We start from the raw sequence: 21,577 nt of genomic DNA on the forward strand, positions 1-21,577 counted from the left end.
CCCTCCCCCTATTACACATGTATCTATAAAAATAATTATATCACCAGTAATCTGTTCAAGTTTTTTTTCAGTGCTTGTTAGTTTATAAAACCAAAAACAGCATTCAATTCTTATGCTATATTGTGGCAAGAAATTTAATTCCAATTATCTGCACAAATTTACATACTTTAACACAGACTTTTAACAAGGTAACAAATCAGCTGTTTCTATATGGTCAAACAAAATTCACAAGTACATTTTACATGAATGCATGAATCTAATACATGATGTAATATTGAAGTATCAAAAGCTTGATATTTAAACATATATTTGACAATAAGATACACAAGTAAGTTTAATTGTTGACAAAAATATGTTTTAATTGCTGTATTAATTTGGCTTAGCTCTGTTTAACAAACTTCCATACCTTTCATGATACAGGGCTATGAACACTAAGACATATTTTACATCGAATACACATGTCTTGATCTATTGTAAAACTCATTACAATCCCCACCGTGGAAGCATAAAAAGGATGAAAGACAGAAATAAAGATTTAAATAAACTTGAATAATTTTAGTCTCATGTTCCAAATTAATTAATTTTATTGATGCACATATTTCTTTTCATTACTAAAATATGAACTTTAAGTAGACTGTAACTAAGGAAAACAAAATTATATTAGTGTTGTCAAATCAGACAATTTTTAGTACATGTACTCGTTTACACAGACAATTTTTGGTTACAATTTTCAAGTCTATTATTTATCCCATCTCCTTATCTATCAATAGAAATAAAATATTAATGTACTGGTAATAAATAATTAAAGATTATTTAACATATTTGTAGTCCTAACCATATTTTATTGTTCCATCTCACATAATTTACATTTCACACATTTTGAATCCCGTTTTGATGTGTTCCTCTGACTAGCAAAGTTCTAAATGAGACACCCCCACCACCACAACCAATGCTATCAATTAACAGTAAACAGCAAAAACTCATCAAAACTTTGATATATCTGTGAACCACAAGACCAGTCTAATGGTACATGTATTTAAAATTAAGAAAAGTGTTTGTATGCATTTAAATATTGCCATTTATCAATATTTTTTACAAATTTACTACCAATATGTTAAAATTTACCAAGTAACCAAATACGAGTTTTACTATCCGATATTTGCATCGTTCATTGTTTAACACTACAAAATACCGTAATAATGAAAGGAAAACATGCAATCCAATAAGATGGAAATATTAAACAAATACATGTTTAAATAATAGTACTTCTATATATGCAGTAAATCTGAAATACAGGGTCCTTTATCAACACTAGCTTGAATTGTAAACAACAATGAAAAGTACAAAAATATATAATTGAACAATGGTCATGCATGCGCAGATCCAGAAAAATTTTCCAGGGGAGGGGGGTCCGAGACTTATTTCAAATTTAAGAAACACAAATTTTCCAGGAGGGGCAGTATGGCTCTAAATCCACGCATGGTCATATCATCATACAAAATTTCAATACCATGACCCTAATGAATTGTTAGGGTCTACACCAACAAAGAATAAGTAAGAAGTAAATATAGCTTTGTACCTCAGTCACAGATAAGATTCATTAAGTTATGGAGATGCAATAATATTAAGATGAGGTATTGAACTCTTGTTGATCCAGATCGTTTTTAAAACTGCAACTTAAAGATGTCAAGTTTTTTATCTTTTTATATCAATTGATTTGATAAACATTAAACAATGTGGTATATAAAAAACCCACTAATAAATTCATTTGCTGATTTTCAAACTGTCCAAAAATATGTTCCAATTTTAGTTTGAATATAACATGTAATTCATATGTTCATATTAATGTTATAGTTATCAAAATGTTTAAACTAGTACAAATGTACAGGTATATAAGATATGAATTACAATGTGCAAATACCTGTGGCTTAACAGTGATATTATGAATCAAATGTACATATTTGAAGGGGCATAAATTGAGTTATTTAAGAAAAATGTTACTCCCAAGTTAGGAAATCTGTGAACAATAAACCCCAAGGTAGCACCAATTATTTCTTCACCAAGGATTTCAGTAAATACAAAGTTCATCAACAGTGTTACAAGATAAACTGACCAATATTACCGTATACACATATTTAAGAAAATAAATTTTTCCACTCATTGTGTTTCAAAAATGACACAGACTACAACCCTTTTTATTAGGCCCCAAGACCATTACCTGAGAAGAGACTTGTTACAGTAAAAAAATTATATTTCATTTGTTTGATTTACTCAAGAATTGAACTTCAAATATTGACTACATTTATCAACCAACAACAAAAGTTTTGTTTAAATCAATCTTTTGATGTATTTCAAAAGATATATTTTGACGTAATTTAACATTTTAACACAAGTCTATTCTCCTTAATGGTCATTTATAACATAGACACCATGGATTATTTCCCCATCTAAGAAACAAATTACAACTATAAATCATAATGCCTCTTATATTTGAAATATATACATAACATTAACATGTGCATTTAAAAAACAGCATTAAATGCAATATGGATACAAAGGAAAAAACAACTAAGTATAGGTTTTTTTTTACACTACTTGACAGCTTCATAGAATAAAACTATTGAAATCTACATCTAAACAGTCCATTTAGTTGTCAATCTGCACCAAACGACAAATTACAAAGCAGCATGTTGAATCAATCTACTTTCAGAATTTTGCTGAAGTCATCCTGTGTTTTGGTTTTCCAAGAGTCCTTCACCTTCATTCTCTTTAGTTGACCGTCCCTGTTTAAACAATAAATGATGAAAATAATGAGCCCCATGGTCATAGCTGCCATTGACTAATCCACACTTTATTTTTAAAGATACAGCAGTAAATTCCTAGTTAAAGTAGCCAATATTTTGGGAATGCATGTACAGGCATTTCCTTTGTTGTCATTAGTCATTCTTCAATCTTTGCAAGTAAAATTTCATGACTTAAACTACAATTTTTCTCAGCACTGAAGCAGTACAGCCAATTTTAAACAAAGGTATCTTACAGGTCAAATAACCATCTAAATTGGTACTGGATGCAAGCTTTAAAAAAATCTGATTTCCTGTACTTCTATATGTGTAAATGAATGGTAAGTTTATATACGGTGATAGACACTAATTCATAAGAAATTCATTTGGTTCATAAATTTCAGAGCAAACTAGAGTTAAAATTTCACATTTCATCCTATCCTCTTTACATTCCAATAGAAAAAAAATTGATGATAGTTTCAATACAAACTCATGCTAATGAGAAAATGTTGCTTGCAAACTAGAGAGTTTCCCTTCAAGATAAACAAGTATTTTAATGAAATACCTCTTTAATTCACTTTATGAAATTTGCCAATGTGAAAAATACCAATTTCATGTTCAATTGAACACTCACCATGATAAATCCACTAAACCTCCTTGTCTTGCTATTTCTTTTTTCACTCTGTTTGCAAAATCAACAGCACTTTCATTTTCCTGAAAAAGTGCATTGAGTGTGAGTGTCTATGTACACAAAGGCTAGAAATTTACTCTTTTTTCTCTGTTACTGACTGTATATAACTTAAAAAAAAATCTAAAAAAAATTTATAGCCAAAAAAATTCAAAACAGAATATCCATGCATTTTCATATCTATAAATTTCATGTAATTTTTTTTTTACTATTAAAAACAACAGTTATACCCTGACTGAGGCATGGGTTGCATATACATGTATTGTATACAGACTTACATTTCTGTGCATAGGGGGAAGATACCACACCTCTGCTACTAAAGCCCAGCTTGTCAGGAGATCAAATATATGTTGTACCATTCCCATTTTACTGCTGTTCCAAAAAGCATCTCCAAATCTTTTATCATACTGAAAAAGAAACCAAGAGTTCTGAAGGTTTATTTACCAGATAATAATTGGTTGGTTCTTTATACATGTACTACAAAAATCTATGAGTCTACTTAGATAAATGCTTTAAGCAGAAAAAAAACAGTTGCTTTTAGCAGAGAAAACAGTTCCAGGGACTATGAAGTATTGTACAAAATTGTCTTGCATGCTATAGCCTTTATGTTATGATATTCTTTTGTCTGTCATTTGATCCCAGTTTGATTGTATCCCAACATAGTGTTGTCAATAAACTGAATTGTATCGAATTTATTATGTAGTATTTTCAATCTACTGTATTTTGACCAACTAAATTTCCTTAAAAAGTTTGAGTGAGAGAGTTACTAAAGATTTGAGTGTCCTCAAATATCCACTTCAATAGTGAACACAATTTTGTGTGTTTTTTCTTACTTTTTTTTTAACCTGTGCCAATTTATAATATATCAAAAATTCTTTTTCATTGCAGCTTCTCTTTATTCCTTGTTTTGAAAATTATTTTGTTACTTCACTGAACAGTTTTCTCTGCGGTAAGCTTTGCTTGAAGTATGAACCACATTGGACAAAGGGGAGATAAGTGTACAAAATACATGTACAATGATAATAAATGACCTTAAACTTAATTAAAGGTCAATTAACACATTTTGCTCAAAGTTACTATATTTTTCATATATACTGTATCATTTTTTACATATAGCCTAACACAAATCAACAATTATAATTTCAAATGGGTTGAATGCATACAGAATATTTTGCATGAATGTGGTCTAAGCTATGCCTGGTTTATGCAAAATGTAGAAAATGAAAAATGGATTTTAAATGTTGTTAAGCAAACTTTGATTGACCAATTTCAACAAAAATAGGTCTCAGATTGTAACACATCTAGTAAAGGATTGATCTATAATTTATTTACCAATGATATGTTTGTACCTAGAAATTACATAAACTCTGGTGCTTATATGAACAAGATATCTGTGAGCCAATGCTCACTAGTGATACCCCCGCTCTGATGTGAATATGCAAGATAAGCAAAGTCGACATTTAACAGAAAGCTGGCATCCGATTGGTACAGAAATATATCCCACAATATGGCATGCCTAAACAAATAGTGTGTTAAAATTTCAAGCATCTGCGATAAATAGCTGCTGAGAAATCTTTGAGGAAAATTTGTTTGAAAATTTTGGCTAAAATAAACAAAGTACTCATTTAACAGGAAGTTGACGTCTGATTGGTACAAAAATATATCCCACGATATGGCATGCCTAAAAAAAATACTGTGTAAAAATTTTAAGCATCTTCGATAAATGGCTGCTGAGAAATCTTTGACGAAAATTTGTTTGAAAATTTTGGCAAAAAATAAACAAAGTCATTATTTAACAGGAAGTTGACGTCTGATTGATACAAAAATATATCCCACAATATGGCATGCCTAAACAAATAGTGTGTTAAAATTTCAAGCATCTGCGATAAATAGCTGCTGAGAAATCTTTGACGAAAATTTGTTTGAAAATTTTGGTTCAAAAATAAGCAAAGTCGTCATTTAACAGGAAGTTGACGTCCGATTGGTACAAAAATATATCCCACGATATGGCATGCCTTAACAAACACTGTGTTAAAATTTCAAGCATCTGCGATAAATAGTTGCTGAGAAATCTTTGACGAAAATTTGTTTGAAAATTTGGTTAAAAAACAAGCAAAGTTGTCATTTAACAGGAAGTTGACGTCCGATTGATACAAAAATATATCCCATAATATGGCATGCCTAAACAAATAGTGTGTTAAAATTTCAAGCATCTGCAATAAATAGTTGCTGAGAATTCTTTGACGGAAATTTGTTTGAAAATTTTGGCAAAAAATAAACAAAGTCGTCATTTAACAGGAAGTTGACGTCTGATTGGTACAAAAATATATCCCACGATAAAGCATGCCTATACAAATACTGTGTAAAAATCTCAAGCATCTGCGATAAACAGTTGCTGAGAATTTTTTGACGGAAATTTGTTTGAAAATTTTTGCTAAAAAAAAACAAAGTCGTCATTTAACAGGAAGTTGACGTCTGATTGGTACAAAAATATATCCCACGATATGGCATGCCTATACAAATACTGAGTAAAAATTTCAAGCATCTGCGATAAACAGTTGCTGAGAAATCTTTGACGAAAATTTGTTTGAAAATTTTGGTTAAAAAATAAGCAAAGTCGTCATTTAACAGGAAGTTGACGTCCGATTGGTACAAAAATATATCCCACGATATGGCATGCCTTAACAAACACTGTGTTAAAATTTCAAGCATCTGCGATAAATAGTTACTGAGATAAATGCGACAGAAATTTTTGTTACGGACGGACAGACAGACAGACGGACAGACAGACAGACGGACAGACGGACGGACAGACAGACACACAAGGGTAAAACAGTATACCCCCTCTCCTTCGGAGCGGGGGTATAATAACATTACTACATTACTTAGATTTAGATTTAGAACAAGCAATCATAAACTGCCAATTGAGACAGGAGATAGAACAATGTACCTAGAAATCAATGATTTTGTAATTTATGTAAAAATAACATTGGCGATGAATATCACTATATTATGATATGTCCAGATTTGCAAGAATATAGAAAAGCTTATTTACCATCAATGTATTTTAGACGACCAAATGCTTTCAAATTTTTTGAATTATTTGACTAGACAAGATCCGGAGTGAAAAACATTTATTAATCATGAATGATAAAGAAATGTTTATGTGATAACAATTTAACTGGTTTGGGAAATACACCTGCATGAATGCACAACATCAGAAATCAGCAAGATTTACTGTATAAATATTAAGAATGTGTTTTGGAGAAAAACATGCAAAATTGTAAGAAGGCGTCCAGGAGGGTACCTAGAATTTTTCATTTTACTTTGTATATTTAAGATCTTTGGTGTTGCAGGATCTAAAAAAAATGTGAGTTGTATTGACTTTATGTTTAAGAAGTATTAAACTGGTTTTTTTATGGCGTCGAGCGAAGCTCGAAAGCCATCTAGGGATCGTACGTCCGGAAGTTACATTTTTAGGAGCCAAACAACTCAAATAAGTGCAGAGTTTTCGTATGTGTTTGAAGAAAAATAGATGACATACTTCAATTTCGAGCAGAACTGTACGTCAACAAAACAAGTTTGCAGATTTGAAATGGTTGCCGTCTTTAAAAATGTTCACATTTTATTGAAAACAATATGTCTCGGTTTCAGCGGATGAATACACTAGCACCGAGACCATTGCGATAGCTGGGCTTACATACTCAATTTGGTTATGAAATGTACTATAGCCTGCAAAATAGATTATAAATAAGTGCCTATTTAATAAGACTGACATTGTTTTTTGGATATTTTATGCAAAATGTGAGTGCCACAGTCGATCAAAATTACTTAATCGGGAAAAGGAACATTGACTTACGCGGCTTACCTCCCTTGCTTATGACGTCAGTCAGACCCAATCGCCTTATAAAGCTCTTAGCTCTTATTAATAACTTATGTAAATTTATCAATATTATGAATAAGAGAGTCATTTCTCCAGGTTGATGTGTACAGCATACACTCTTGCTTTTTGCATAATATTGTCTGTGTTGTATATTTTCTCTATATTGTTTTATACAATATGAAAATAAATAAAATGAAATGGAAATGTTGACATGCATACCAACCTTTATGGCTACTGGGTAAATATCATCACTAACTTCAAAACTGCCTTTCTTAAACATCATTACAGATGTATTGTTTATACACGTGCCTGAAAATATCGCAATAAACAAGTTTTTGGAGAGGTCATATACTGTAAACCAACTTTTATTCGCGTGCAAGAAATTTTCGAGGGTATAGCGAGAGCCTTGTCGTCATGAATATTTCTCGCCGCGAACCAATCCTTTGTCTATATAGTTTTTATAACAATACAGGTCTGGATAAGGTTTGTTAGCGAACATTAGTCGTCACGAACCAGTTTATCGGTAGTTAATCACAAAATAAAGTCGCCGCAAATAAAAATTGGTTTAAAGTATTCTGAAAGTAAAGAATAATGATTCATATCAAGTTATAATTTTTTTCATCCAATTCCAAATAAACAAAACCCAGGGAATCTCAATAATGTAGATTTTTATTTTATCACGTCACACTCTATCTTTGAATCCAAATGGTTTAAAATTTAACAGTTGTTTTAATTTCACATTGGCTAATATGTATTTTTCAATGTGAAACCAAGGAAAAATTGTTCATGAGAAAATGAACACAGAAAAATAGAATTGGGTAAATATTTTTCACTTTACATGTAATTTAAATACGTTTACATGACATGCGCCATGTAAGTCCACCTACCTTCTGGGAATATTAAAATAGGTAATTTATTCTTATCTTCTACATGTTCTTTTAATCTGAAAGACAATGAAATTTTTTATAACATTTTCCAGTACATATTGTTAAAAATGCACATGTATAACTATATCTTTTAATCTGAAACACAATAAAGAGGTTCATTTCAAATATATTTTCTAGTATGTATTGTAAAAATAGTATTGCTACATGATCCAAAGTCAAAGTGATTGTATAAACAAGCTAGCACTGTCCAAACTTACAGTTTTACTATAACTTCTATTACCAGATTTTTTACAAACAAATCAACCTATTTATAATTGCCAATTAAAAACATAATCTATTCAGAAAAATATCATTTAAGTTCTTAATTCAATTACATAATTTTGTAGTGCACATGGGCTGACAATCATAAATCTTTCCACCACCCAAACTGATTTTTCTTACCTTTTGGCAACAATAAATCGGTCTTTTACTTCCGACCGCTCGAAGTAGATGTGATCAGCAGTCCTGGCCAGTAATTTCATGACCAGTCCCAGGAACCCCCCGTGTCTCTGTCCCACCTACAGGGATCAATGAGTTCGTTTTGTATTATATCAAATAGACCATGAAATACAGAATACAAAAAAAATCTCCCTAATTTACATTACCGTAAATGTTTTACATTGGCTGTGTATTATTTTTTTGCGTTTTTTGGCAAAAAGTTGCTTAATAGGGTACATCGTCGCTTATTGCCAATATAACAACAGGTGCATTCAGAAATATGCTTATTAAAATTCATGAATTTGTTAAAAAAATCATATTCCACCATGTACAAATAGGTCACTTATATACAGTTATTGACTGGGTATGTTCCCGTTTTGCACACATTTGAAAATTAGGTATCGAAAAAATGTGTGCGAAATGGGAATTTGACCAGGTGAGATAATTGCTTAATTGCTATACTCTATATCATAGTTCCTGTAAGGGCAATTGACATTGAAATGAAATAAATAAAACATCTACTCGCAACTGATATTTAAATTTATTTTATGTTACAATATAACTTGCATAAAAGCACATTTACATAATAGACATCCATGTTCTTGAATTTAATTTTAAACAGCGATTTGGTCATGAACAATTTCATTAATTTCTTTAAATAAAACTGATTATTGCAAAAATGTTGTGTATGTAGTGCTTTTTAATTTCCCGCCTTCAGGAAGTACATGTACATGCTACAAGTTTGGAGAGAAAATATCATATATTAATATTTATTTATTGCTTTTGCTTACATAAATGGAGGAAATGTGTCTAGTGAAAACGCTGCTAAATATTTTATATTTTTCATTTATGCTGTGGCTTGAATAATCGAAGAAAATAGACAAACTGTTTGATGGTATGATAATAATTAAAAAGGCAATTTTACATGCTTCAAAAACTGAAAATATTTTTTCACAAAACCTTTCAAATGTCGACCTAATTCATACATTTTCAACCTTCTTCAGTTTGAGGGATATCGAATCAATATTTGAATTATTATTTTGATTTGAAAAACCAGAAAAGTGACCCGCAATATACTAAAGCAGTGAAGTCAATCAAAAGATCTACTGGCTGCTTCTCCAAAGATTGAAATATTTTGTGATAAAGGTCTGTTTTGTTTCACAATAATCTTAATACCAAACAACCAATTATAAACATGCGTTTTACATATTTTGCAGCTACAATGTGAGTGGTAAAAAGAGACACACAGTATCCCATTTCACTGTCCGTGTAGTTTTCCCCTTTATCATATAATTATCCACTGAATCGGCTTCCATTTGGCTTATGACCAGCAATTTTTCCTCAATTCATTGAGTTTTATATGTAAAGTAAATGGGCATAAAAATGTAAAAGTCAAATCATCTCATCCTTGTATTATTTTTCTTATCAGTGAGCAGAAATTTAAGACTAAAAATATTAATATGATCTTTGAAAATGAAAAAATGGCGATAGTTATTACTTATTAAACTAAAACACAACAAAATATCTATATTCTTCTTGATTTGTGGCGTTGATGAATGAGTGATAAAACACAAGTAAAAATCCAGATAAAGTCCTTGACTGAAAGCAGACTATAATTGCTATCACAACACAAATCACACCTATTGTTCTATACCCAATTATCAAATGTGTGCAAAACGGGAAAACACCGAGGGCAACACATTATTTGTTGGACCTGAAGACACAAATGTTGCCCACCCAAGGCCAAAGGCAACATTTTTTTTTTGAAGGTCTAAACAAATCATGTTACCCCAAGCCCAGTCAACAACTGTTTTATAATTAAACCTTTGCTACAGATACAAGTATATTATTTCAAGTAGCAACCAGCCATTTATATGTTGCACAGCTAGGCGGCTTTTTCTTTTTTGCCAAGATCTAATGATAATAATTAGCAGTGATGTAGCAGTCCAACAACTTTTATGTTGGACTGGCAGACTGGACAACATCAAATTTGTTAGACCAGTGGAATTGATATTTGTTTTGTTAAACTTTTTTTGTTAGAAGAATATTTTTAAGGGTTTAACAAACTAAATGTACAATTTGTAAAATATTATTTTAATAATGAAAAGTTACTGACTGGGTACGAGGGCAACATATTATTTGTTGGACCTGAAGAAGGAAATAATGACTTGGTCAGAGGACACTGAACAGGAATAGTTTCTTTTACTATAGCTGCATTACAATATAAATCAAATCTGAGAATATGTTGTTCCTTAATTATCACTAGTCCTTTACTAACCAGGGAGTAGCAGTTATCACAGGACAGAATGATGACATCCAGAGGAGACGTGTGGTTGGCCACACAGATCCCATTCTTGACCATGTTTTCTCTGCAAACACAAAGAATGCAAGGTTAAGAAGTTTTGGCAGTAAGAAAGTCCTCACTCTTAAGTGAAATTTAGAGTATAGATATTTTAAAATATATATCATTTATAAATACAGGTACAGAAAAACATGTACATTTAATAAGCCAAGTGTCAAGGATACAAAAATTCATATCGTTATAAGGATAACTTTTCATATCCAATAAGTTAATAATCAATCTGTAGAACTAAGGAGAATGAAACTGAATTCAATGTGTGAATTTGTTAAAAGGATGCATGCATGCTGTAACCGTTTTTACTGTTTATTGTAAATCAATATATTTAAAATTCATGAAACAATATATCTTAATATTAATACATACAATATTAAGTTTTTAGCATGTAAGGATATGTAATTAAACTTAGAGTTAATAACAATTATCATAATGGTTTATTTAAATTAGACTCTCATTTCAATTTTAGTGTGCAATAAATAAAGTTCATGTATATGATTATGTTTAGCTTGACAATATTTGACCAACCTTCCATGGTATGTGACAACAGCAGAACAAGCTCTACACAGAATTCTATGGCAGATCAGGGAAGCATATCTATTCAATTGTCTTCTTAAACTGAAAAAAACCCCAACATTTCTTGACCATTAAACTTGGCAATATCCCAGTACTATACACTCTACAGGAACATGCACTAATAACACAGTGTACAATCATAAATAAAATCAAGATTCAAGCCACAGATACAAATCATAAAAAAATTCTATCCCTGGCAATTAAATAATTCTGACACAAATATTTATTTTTAAGAGGTCTGATCTTGCTGATCAAGTATCTGTTGTTCATATTCTATTAATACCATTTCTGATACAAATGGAATATGGCATAAAGGGAGACAAATAAACTACACCATTGATCATTTAATATATATATTTTTTCCTTTTTCATTCTCTAGATCTTAAACATTCTTTTTAACAATTAGATTATACCTACAGAAAACTACACTTAAAATAGATTACTTAAAGAAATTCAAAGTAACATCATATTTAAAAATTTCATGTTATTTCACAGGAGACCCCCACGAAATGCTGAAGGGTTAACAGGTATGAACATAATAAACCACACCCACCTTATATCAGGTAGTAAGCCTATAACTGCTGTTGATATTAATAGCCAACTCAGGCCTATGGATAACAATACCAACCTGGAAGAAATCATAAATACACATTAATTGACATGATTGAAATACAAAAGAGGCCACTTTTCTCACCTGAGCAACAAAAGCTTTAACTCTGATCAAATCAGCATTACAGTATCAAATTCAAAATTTCTTGACAAATAAGTACAGTAGATCTTGCACAAAAAGTGCTGATTTTTATCCACATATTTTACCATGCCCCTTTTCTAGTTTTAGTTTTTGTGAGAAATTTTTCTCTATTCCTTTATTAGTAGTGATTTAAAAATCCCCCCCTTTGTGGCCCCACTTTTCTCCAGAGGAGCATGGTTTGATCAAACTTTAATCTGCACAGCCTGTGCTATCACAGAATTTTAGCTTTTTTGGCTCATTACTTTTCCAGAAGATTTTAAAAGAATTTTCTCTAAATATCTCTTAATCTTCCTTAATAATAAAATTGACACCTCCTCCACCATAATGGCCCCACCCTACCATTTTGGATTATGACTTGAACAAACTTGAATCTACAATGCCTAAGGATGCTTCAACACAAAAGCCCTTCTGGAAAAATGGTTTTGAGAAGAGAATTTTAACAAGTTTAAATTTCTCTGCAACTATGTAACCCCCCCCCCCCCCCCCCCCCCACATAAATAAACTTGAACCTACTCTACATAAGGATGCTTCCGATTGATTGGTTTTTGAGAAGATATCAAAATATTTTCTTTATCATTATTATGTAAAACGTCAAATGGTTTTTTGATACAATATCTAATATATTGGTATTTAATATACTAGTATTTATATAAAAATTTCTATGTGAAGAGTACTGTAATAAAGAGTGCTGTAACATAGCAAGTCTGTCAGTATCAAATCACCCAAGTTGTTTCTTCAAAGCTGCTTTCTTGTTGTTTGTTGTTTGTGTTTTGGAGTGTCAACATTATTTTTTTTTAAATTGTCTTTATGCAGGATAGCGATGGAAGGGAAATTATACTTGCATACTTACCGGAATGGTAAAAGAAGATATCGCAACAAACATCCTAAACACCAAAGAACTGTAAGACGAACACTGAAACAGAAAAAGTTATATGTTGTACATGTATTAAACACTATAGCTGGCACATATGTACATATATCAACCAACATATCATTAGTATAGATGTATAGTAATGACAGTGATGTTCACAGCTTAGTTAAATATATCAGTCTTAATATCATTGCACAGTAGAAATTGCAACAAGTGTCAAACTACCAAACAACAAAATACCATACACTACAAAATCAGTCTCATCATCATGAACTGACAAGACAATAAAAAAGATAATACCAATTTTGTATGACATACAGTATAAAATAAGCATGTCTCCATAAAACAAGAGATGTTTGTGAAACACTTATGCACCCCCCCCCCCTTCCCCTCTTAAGGAACATCCACAAAGAAAATAAACAGATCGAAACTGCAAATAATTTGATGTTTTCTAAGTCAAAGGGGCATAACTCTGTCAAAAATTGCTCGATCGAACCCAAAATTAAACTTGACCTAGATATTATTTTCTGATAAATCTGTATACCGAATTTCATTTGAATATGTGCATCCTCTGTGAAGAAAATGAACATAAACTGTTGGTGGACCAACAAACCGACCGACAGACAGACAGCAGCAAAGCAATATGCCCTCCCTTCTATTAAGGGGACATAATTAATTAACACTGCACTTGATATTTGCAATCTAAAGCACTGAAGCTGAAATTATGTAGTTCATCCCAAAAACTAATTCGTCTATTTCATATTGGATATCAAAAAATATTTTTTGATGAAAAATTTTCCTCCTTGAAAATTTTCAAAAGTGCAAGACTAACAACTGTAAATTCATTTCTGAAACTCAATATAAATATGTACTGGTATGTCCATAGATTTACAAATATCTATTCCAGGACAAATTCTTGCTGTTGTTAATTTACTAGACGAATTGAGTTTGTGAAACTATAGTTGTATGTCCCCACAAACACCATTGAGTTTCATTGATGTAAATCTGACCTTTGACCTCTATCAATGGCCTTAACTCTTTAGTTGACAGACCTCCAAACTTGTTTTCCACTTGACCAGTATCTTTTATACAAATTACTATGTATTGATATATTTGGGAGACAAAGAAATCTTCTATTTTTAATAGTGAGGAAAAAAAACTTCTACCAAAAAATATGCCCAAAATATATCAATTAATGGTAAACTGTTCCAGAACTTTATATCATTTTATCTTTGCTTGCCGAAAGTTTATGATCCAATTCGATCCTATACAGCTCTAACAAAGATGATACAATTGATGATAGATCCGCTAAATCTTTATGTAGACGAAATAAGCTGTAAAGATAACGCTCACAGCTGCCATAAATTTAAACAGTGCTGTACAATTTATAAGTGTATTGATTGCCAGTAAAAAAGCACCAATAAAGATGTCTAGCGTTCAGCATACCATTCACAGATCATCAATTTATGGTTGTATAAATTCATGAAACCATCAATGAAATGCTTTTAATCATACTCATTCATGCAATAGTTCACTAACTTACCTAACATACTGGTGGCCATGCGTAGTTCTAGTGAGGAAATTCCATGTGCGTAACTCTGAAAATCATAAAAAAATGTAATATGACATGTAAATGTAACATAATTTGAATGATGTTTCCTGGTATTGCCCTAATGAATTATTCTTTATCATAAAAAATGGAATTACTGAATTGATATAATTTCAAAATGTAACAATGGTTATTATAATGCACTTTTACTATATACTTATAGAAAATACCGATATATGCTTCGCCCTGTACATTGGTAAAAATTTACGAATCAGAAATACATCTCATCCCAATGAGCTTATGTTTCTATATAATAATATTTTACAAAGACTTTACTGTCATGTCATTTTAGATAATGTTCATATTATATATGATGCATGATCTTTTTAGTTGAAAAATGGTCAAGGTCATATGTAATACTATGCAACAAGGAACTAACATTTGATCATAAATACAAACAAGATGTTTGTGAAACTCTTATGCCCCCCCTCCTTTGGAGACCTCTGCGAAGAAAACGAATAGAAACTGAAAATAATTGGAATTGACCTAGATATTATTATGATAAATATGTATACCAAACTTTATTTCAGTATAGGCAATCTCTGCAAAGAAAATGAATGGAAACTGTAGGAGGACCAACAAACCGACCGACAGACAGACAGACGGCAAAGCAATATGCCCTCTCTTCTTCAAAAGGGGGCATAAATATCTAAATGTACTTATGGCATATCCGTAATCAGATTCGATTAGCATCAAATTCTGTCTAGTTCCTAACTCCTAAATACTGCTAATCAGTTATGCCAATTAAGATGCACCATATAGATGCAAGTTTGGTGAAGCTAAGACCATTAACAACTAAGAAATGGGATGTGCTCAAACAACTTAAACCAGTTTTGCCATGTTGCAATAATTACGACCCCACCCCCCTCATACGACGGTAAAGTAAGCATTTGATAGTCATACCTTCAGCTGTGAAACACTTCGTTACTTCATCTTCAATAATTGTCTGAAATTTAAAAGATATAGCGAAGTGCAATAATGATTCAAAATAAGAACAAAAATACGTGCCTCAATAATTGTAATACACATGCCTGCATAGAACATTCTTTCATAAGCATTCATATTTTTACTAGATATTTAATGAAATATTAATGCAATACAAATTACACATTTTTTTGTTATTTCGTAAGAAGTACATGTATATTCATACAGAATAAGGAATAAAATTACTGTAAACAAACTTAAATTAGATGTATAAACTTTATTGCATGATCTACCATCTAGCTAGTGGTAGACTGCTTGAATACCAAGCCTTAAAGAGGCATGGTCATGATTTTTGTCAAATTTTATTTTTGTGTTTTCATTATTTAAAATGCTTTATGAAGGCATTTCAAATGATCAAATAAAATTTGAGTGTCAGTCTTAGAGTTATAAGCAAGATATAGTGCTTACAATTCTTTGTCAAGTAAACAAGGCTCATCCCCTGTTTTTGTTTACATAGGTTCAATATAGCTTACAATTCTTTACAGGAAAACAAAGCTTCCGTTTACATTTTGAATGTTGATGTGAAAATTCCAGTTTTAGAATGTGTTAAATGTTAGGAAATGTTAATCTATAACTCATGATACTCAAATTTTGGTTGCCTATTAAAAATGCATCACTTAAGCATTGTAACCATCAAAATGGGAAAAAAAATAATTTTTTTTACCAAAATCGTGACCATGCCACTTTAAAATAATCTAAAACAATGCACCTAGAGCTAAGTTGTGGCAAGAAATATTTGTGATGACAAAGGTCTTCGGAAATTTTCTTGCACACCAATTAAAATTGGTTAACAATACTATTTTCATTCAATGGTTCTACTGAAAGAAAATAGATGGACATACGTCTGTACAGTACCTCTACTCCACATTTTGCAAAATACATGATATCTGACATGTGGAATTCTTTCTTAAGATTTGTTAGGTCATAATCGGCCCGATTGGACGGAATACGGATTCCTTGGTAAGCGTCTATGGCAATGTCTCTCTGTATTAGAGGGTCACCTACAGAAAAACAGTTAGTAAAAATGACAATTATAATCAGTTACTTTTTTAATATAATGGATTTCAGTTTCACCCCTGACTGTTTCAACACCACAAATTTTCAAAAGTTCATCTTTTCACATAATATATATATTATCGTAATATGTGGAAATTGTGTAAAAGTTTGATATTTAGTAAATCATTATAGTTTGTGGGTCACCATGCTTTTTGAATAATCAATGTTACATCTTGAGAATTGGTACCAAAATACCAAATCTATTTTTATGAGCTTGTTTCTATATACATCAAGGTAAATTTTTCAGGGGAAATGAAACCTTTTCAGTAATTGGATACATATCCAGGGTTTTAAGAAAATTCATTCAATTGCATGTGGTCAATTTCAATTTTAAACATAACTTTGCATTATGGATCAAAAACCTTTTCTTTGGAGGCATCTTATTGTTCAAATTATGTTGATATACAACATCATATACCTTACTGGATGGTTATAATGACCTACTACTGTTTAATACTTGTCAAAGTCCGGTGCCCTGATAGTTATGAACTATACACACACGTGGAGTTGATATGCTTATTACACAACTGTATGATAAAGCAATATGCGTATATAAGAATTGTTTTCTCAATGTACAGATTCATCAGACAGATTAGTGAAAATTATTTCTATGTAGATCTGTCCTAAGTACTACAAGTACTACAAAAATTCATTTATCTCTAGTTTAATGCAACACTATGTGTATCATATAAATGTAGGATAAAATTATAATATCTTATGATATCCTGGTATTTACAAATGTAGATATATATATATATTTATTTTTTCCATAGTCTTATATCTATATATAGTTATTGTAAGTATACATGTACTTGTAGTGAGGTATCATCTGGAAAATATATTCATTCAGCTTGATAGTTGTATTTAAGCTCGCAAGGCCCTTGGGTATACGTACATGTACCACTGTAATTGTTAAATACTTATACACATAGAACATTAAATATCAATTGACGATCTTTCTAAAGATAGTCATCTGTATACTTTTTGGGATTGTCAATTTTTATTATGGGTGTGTCAACAGCTGTTTAAAAATGTGTAATATTTAGCTAAATAGGGCTAATCATGGAATAGCCAGAATAAACCTTTCAAGGCAATCCAAACTAGAGTGAACTAGACGAATACAACCCGGACCTTTTCCTGATGCTAGCCTTGAAGTCTAGACTATGACATTGAGGAAAATTACCAGCCACATTATTTTTTTATACTATTTTACAGAATATTTACACTGACTAAAATAAGGGAATAATGGTGATATAAAGGCAAAACTAAAGTGAGCGTTTCAGGCTCCCACGAGCCGAGTGTTGGTCTACCCTATCGAACAATCACCCTCGAGTCTAAAGATGTTTGATTAAGGTTCATTCCACACAAAGTCCCTGTATGTGTTTGCGAGTATGTGCATATCAATCATAAAAATAGACACCTGTCAACAGAGAGCTACAGATAAGAGATAAACTGTTTGATACAATCCCAGTACCAATGTGTGTATCTAATTAATCTATGTATTATGAACTGTTTGTCAGTGGAAAATGAAAAAAAAAATTCCCACATTTAAACAAAAACATTTAAACTATGATATTTTTGTGTATGCTTCATTGAGGATACATCTTTTTTTGATATACAATGCAAAAAGGACAAAATATGTTCAAAGTTAGCATTTCATATATATATATATACACACAAGTAAGAAGTAAATCTAAAATGATTCAAAAATATAAAAACTTATCCAATATATTCTTCTTTTCATTCATATAAAGTATGAAAATTCAAGAGCATAGAGCAGAGAGATAGCATAAGCTAGGCTGTATCTGTAATGGTTATATTGGTAACATGACTGCATACAGCAATTTTCATTTAATTAGTGTATCATCTAATCAATACACACTAGGAAGGACAACTAGTTCCTTATATTGATACAAACCTCCATTTTCTGTTGTTTCTTTGTCCGACCTGTCCGAGTCATCGTGACTCTCCGAATCTTTTGGTTCTCTTTGATATCGCTGTTTTTCATACCTCTCTATCTTGGATTTGCCAAACTAAAATAAAAATAAAGAATATACACTTGCTGCTACAGATGTTATAGCTTTCACTATCACCACTGTAACACAATTTGTGGAGCACATTGCAAGTTATGGTTTGATAGATCTGATTCCAAAGATCATGGAAAAATCAAAATAATGTGATTGTCAGCTCAAACTTGCATTCGACACATTAAATCTTTGAGACCTGTATAAGTCATTGTTGAGCTGCTTATTGCTTCTTTTTTATTATGCCTCTTATTATCTGAATTTCACCAATGTTTTTAAAAGCATTCAATCTGAATCTTATCTCCCACAATAATGTTACATATATATTTAAATAAAAATGCAAAAAATTACTTTTCAAATAACCAATGGCATTGGCAATGGACAAGAGGCATCACTACTAAGATTGAGCATATGATCTTTTGCTAAAATCAAAGTCTTATTATTTTCCTGCATTTTCTATTAAATAGAAAATGCAGTAAAATAATAAGACTTTGATAATAGGGATTAGGGGAGAAAACAGCTTTTTTTAAAATTTAATTTATAATAAATTTGTTTGGCATGGAAATACATATATTTACATTCCACATATTTTTAGCTTGTAAAGTGTGTTGAAAGCTATAGCAGCTATAACACTGTAATACACACTGGGTACACAAAGGTTAAAATGAAGAGTTTTATTATGACGTCACAAACGTTGAACACTGTAAACTGCAACGTCACAGGCGAAAATCAAAGTTCATGTTCGTGGCTGTTACAGTGACTCTTCCATTAATATGAACTTACCCATAGGATAAAATAGGAATTCTAAGGTATAAATCCCATTTGCAGACAAGGCAAGAAGTTAAAAAAATATATATAAATATATAAGCATATATTACAAAAACTGTCCTATTATAATGATTAACAAACCATGCGCATGCACTTACATGTAGCCATAGAAAACTCTAGAATTCGATGAGTGATGACAGTTTAATTTCATATTTGACTGAACACATATAATGCCCTGTGTTGTATAGTTAAATATATTACTTACATATACAAATTCATTTCTGTGTATATGTATATAGATAATATTCTGAATACAGATATGAGATTAAAAATCTATAATATTTTTTAATGTAGTGTTTATTGAATGAAAAATGTTAACAATTCAAGCATGTGTAAGATACGTATATTCTGCACCTATGTAAAACTATAGTAACCGTATTGATAGTTCATTTAATTTGTGATGCAAGAATTATGGATTGTTGATAATTACAGAACCAGTTCAACGGCATGAATGAAAACAGAGGGTAAATAGATAGGGAACTTTACCTCAAATATACTGAGTAACACACTTGTGTATAGTTTTCTTATTCCAAGTGACTTTCCTATAGCTGCTAAAACCACTGTTAGGCCAATCACACAACACACAGTGGAACACAACAAATATAAAGTTAATTTTAAAAACTCTCCGTCCATCCTTATTTCGTCTGCATATAGGAAAACAACGGAAAGAAAATAAACGAGCGGGTCGATTTCGACCCAAAACAATTCGGTCCTGTTCTTTTTTGACAAGCTCTTAATTCATGACATGTTGTAAAATCAGCACAGTTGAATCATTCTTTGTATTGGGTGCAACCTAAAAGGGTTTCATCAGCAACAAACTAGACCTACATCACATCTTTTTGCTCAGTCTGATTTTTTGGTTCGCTCTGCGTTCACGAGCAATCAGTGTCACATAGAAGCTTTTCTTATCTAAGGTCAAGGACATTAAGCACGGTTGATAATTTTAACCTTGTGGAGTTTGCAAAATTTAGATAATTAATGTTAGAAATGATCATTTAGATATTTTTTTTAACCATCTCATAGTTCAATTATAGTGATGAGCAAGGAATATAAGAACTTTATATAATGAAATTGATTAATTTGTGTAATCATGGTAATGTTTTGTAATTAATAAATTTGCATGTAAAACGTTAACTTTGTGCATGCATTTAGCACGATAAAAAAATGGAATCCATCATCAGAACAAGATAGTTTTATATTAGTTTCCAACTAGACACTTCCGTTAAAAAATGTTGCAGAAAGTTGATATATGGAAAAAATAAGGAGGTGTTCGATATATATCTATATACACAAATATATTGACCATTTAAAATGGGATAAGAGCAAATGTAGCTACAATCTTTAAAGTTAATTAGACTTCAGCGAGATTCGTCAAGACTTACTTAAATTTTTGACAATGCTACACACATTATCAATACACGTATATTACCCACGCACGTACGTACATTGTAGCATTGTTTTTTTAAATCAGGGGGGGGGGGGGCAATTTCATCCAAAAATTCTTGACAAGCCAACCCCCCCCCCCCCAAAAAAAAAAAAAACCCCGGCAACTTCTCAAGATCATGAAAATACTAATCCGTATGTGTGTGTGTGGGGGGGGGGGTCGGGGGGGGGGGGGGGGGGGTCCGTCATTTACGGTAGTTAGTGGGAGCTAGAGGCCAATCCATGATAATTAATTCTTTATATGTAATTTTTAAAAAAATCTTCATGGGATCGTGTCTCCAATTTAAACACATATGAAGATTTTAATTGTGTTTTCGTCCTTTAATTCCATTTGCTTGCGGTGAATGGTGCCCTTTTTCTTTTT

At 31.3% G+C, this 21,577-nt stretch overlaps 1 protein-coding gene across 1 annotated transcript; it reads right to left on the minus strand.

Moving 5' to 3' along the window:
* Positions 1 to 102: 102 nt before the first annotated feature.
* Positions 103 to 20,675, minus strand: LOC105325169 (glycerol-3-phosphate acyltransferase 3). Its single transcript, XM_011424596.4, has 15 exons — positions 20,257 to 20,675; positions 18,837 to 18,951; positions 16,718 to 16,863; positions 15,782 to 15,824; positions 14,813 to 14,867; positions 13,249 to 13,311; positions 12,201 to 12,275; positions 11,600 to 11,689; positions 10,994 to 11,084; positions 8,680 to 8,795; positions 8,239 to 8,294; positions 7,575 to 7,660; positions 3,747 to 3,875; positions 3,415 to 3,494; positions 103 to 2,783 (listed from the first exon to the last, which is right to left on the minus strand). The coding sequence occupies exons 1-15, from the start codon at positions 20,401 to 20,403 to the stop codon at positions 2,696 to 2,698; spliced, it is 1,380 nt and encodes a 459-aa protein (XP_011422898.3). The 5' UTR covers positions 20,404 to 20,675; the 3' UTR covers positions 103 to 2,695.
* Positions 20,676 to 21,577: the final 902 nt, after the last annotated feature.

Source organism: Magallana gigas, chromosome 8 (genome assembly GCF_963853765.1).
Source record: "Magallana gigas chromosome 8, xbMagGiga1.1, whole genome shotgun sequence".
In the NCBI taxonomy this organism is placed as follows: Eukaryota; Metazoa; Mollusca; class Bivalvia; order Ostreida; family Ostreidae; genus Magallana; species Magallana gigas.